At 32.0% G+C, this 2,590-nt stretch overlaps 1 protein-coding gene across 1 annotated transcript in view; it reads right to left on the reverse strand.

Annotated features, from left to right (window-relative positions):
* Positions 1-1,674: 1,674 nt before the first annotated feature.
* The window catches only part of LOC106469179 (SLIT and NTRK-like protein 2), a 12,342-nt gene continuing 11,426 nt past the window's right edge, over positions 1,675-2,590 (reverse strand). Inside the window, exon 3 of the mRNA XM_013929644.2 lies at positions 1,675-2,073. Within this exon, the coding sequence (XP_013785098.2) occupies positions 1,859-2,073 (215 nt within the window). The 3' untranslated portion in view covers positions 1,675-1,858. The remainder of the gene's footprint in view (positions 2,074-2,590) is intronic.

Here is a 2,590-nt window from a genome sequence, read left to right on the forward strand (position 1 = left end):
ATTATTATTATTATTCTAAAGATGCAGTGTTTATACTTGTATTTAAGCCTTTTACATAATGATTTCTCCTAACAATATTATTATACACTAGCTGGAGTACTTAATCCTGTTTGGTTTGAGAAGGAAAGCAACCAACAGAAGGACATCTTTCACAAATATAACTATTGATTGATTCACTGATTCAGTAGAAGAGTAACTGTCCATCATTCATGCAAGTATGCACACTGTGTTTTATGCTTTTAGGTATATAATAAAGATTGTGTTTCGCGTGAAGATTCAGTCTACATATTTCTCATATACCTTAAAACTCAGTAATTTGGAAAGACTCAGATTACTCAACAAATGGATCCTACCGTTATTAACAAACCTGTCTGATACTTGCACGTAAATCAGTTCTTGAGAAGACCATACTTTGTCCTGCTTGACCTTATGTATGGAGAGAACCCTTTGCAGCTGCCATATAAGGCAGATTTTTCTATTTTTAACCGTGACAGGGATTCAGTTTATGAAGAAGAGTTTGTCATACTCAGAGAAGTCTGCCAGCTTTTTCAAACTGGGGTGTTCGAGAAGTTCAGTTTCCCCTTCACCCTGTTCATGTGAAATTATTGCACGCTGTAATGTTAGTCGGATGGTTTGAGTTTTGATCTTCTTGAGCGATGGGCTAATCAAGTGATGTTATTTTCTTGCTTATCCACCTCGTGAGTATGAGAAAGGAGACAAGAGCAGTGAAGACAGTTTTATGGAGAAGTTAGTCTTTGGGACTCAGAGTAATAATAAGATGTATAACTGTATATATATATGTATAACTGGGAACAGTGGGCCATGAATCTACTTACATGTTATTGTTATACACGTAGTTAGCGAGACTTACTACTTCGGAGATTTCCGGTGGACACGGACTTTCCCGACTTATTATTCATTTTGTTTATAATGCTTCCATTGCTATTTGCTCCAACCCAATTTGGAGACCTATTTGGATAACAAAACTTTCCTTCAGAATTATTTTCATTCTCCCATAATACTAGTGAAATTCAAGACTTTTTCCAGACTTTCAAACCATAGCTATTATGTTTCAAGCATTGTCAAGCCATGGAAATCAGTTTGACATTTTCCCAAGCTTTTTCAACTTTCAGACTGACTTAAAAATATTAGGAAATTTCTAAAATAATTGCTTTTTACAATACTTCATGATTTTGTAAGCGGAAAAAGCTTTTACTTATAATGTTAAAAAACGGACATAAAACAGAATTTAAATAGCTGCTCTATTCTTTTAAGAGTATCAATATTACCAATTTTGTATTCTACCTTAAAATTATCTCCAAGAAGACATTTATTTTTGTCATATGTATATAACCCTTCAATATACATGTTTTCAAACTTCTAAATGTATGCACAATGTATTTCATTTTAAAGTTTCACAATAAAAATACTCATTTTTTATATATTTTTAATTTTTAAATCCACCCAAATCAACTCGTAAAACATGTTAGTAAACTTTTAGACGATCACACATATGAATGTTTAACTTGATAAATAGTTTTTACAGGATTTCATTCGAAATTTAATAGTCCGATGGACAGCTGAATATGTAGAAGAGACTTAAACTGAAATTTGTATTGGAGATTAAATACGTGATATTTATTGAAAGCAATATCAAACAAAATTCAATGAAAGTTTATTCAAGAAAGATAGTAATTCTTGCTTTTCTTCAGAATATATTCCACATTTGTATTTGTGTGACACAATTCTTATAAAATGTATTGTACAGAAGTTGGCGAATTTTTTAAGCCTAAAATGAGTGTTTTTGGAAGTAGGTAGTCACAACGCAAGTTCTGTGGTAATCATCTACTACGCAGTATTAGTTAAGAAGCTTCACCGTTATCAAAACACTCACAACCAGAGACGCCATAGCGTTGGCACTGGCTGCACTATCACACAAATCTTTCTTAGTGAGTTGGTCAAGTTTCTTAAATTTTAATTTCTTTGGGCTGGCGCATTCCACTTCCAAACTCTTCTTCTGTACAACCCATTGAAAGAATGACCCCTTTTCAATCTCGCACTCACACTCCAAATCTACAGAAAAGAAAATAGTAAATAATCGTGATTTTTTTTTTACATTTCGATAATTATAAAACAAATACCATGACTATATAAATTTATAAATGTATTCTGTTCCCGATAGGATGATTTTACTAGAGTTAATTATAGTTTATATAAATTCAAAACTGGTATAAATTATTGCTGAAATTTTATACATTTTTCAAACTATTTATTATTTCGTTATCTTTAATCACTATGTGAATAATATAAATGTTGATGATGCGGAAGAAAATAAATGTTACATATCACAATGATTTCGAATATACATTTAATTGCAAGTGGTCAATACAAAAATGCGAAACAGCAGTTTAAATATCATTTTGGATATGTACACTATACGTTCTATTTTTCGCTTTAGCTTCTTGATAATACTTTTATAAAGCTGATCTTTCTGAATATTTTGGCCCTAAATAAGTAAGAATGCTTAGGCCCGGCATGTATTCTGTGGTTAGGGCGCTCGACTCGTAATCTAAGGGTCGCGGGTTCGAAT

The sequence above is a fragment of the Limulus polyphemus genome, unplaced genomic scaffold (assembly GCF_000517525.1).
Source record: "Limulus polyphemus unplaced genomic scaffold, Limulus_polyphemus-2.1.2 Scaffold3340, whole genome shotgun sequence".
Classification (NCBI taxonomy): Eukaryota; Metazoa; Arthropoda; class Merostomata; order Xiphosura; family Limulidae; genus Limulus; species Limulus polyphemus.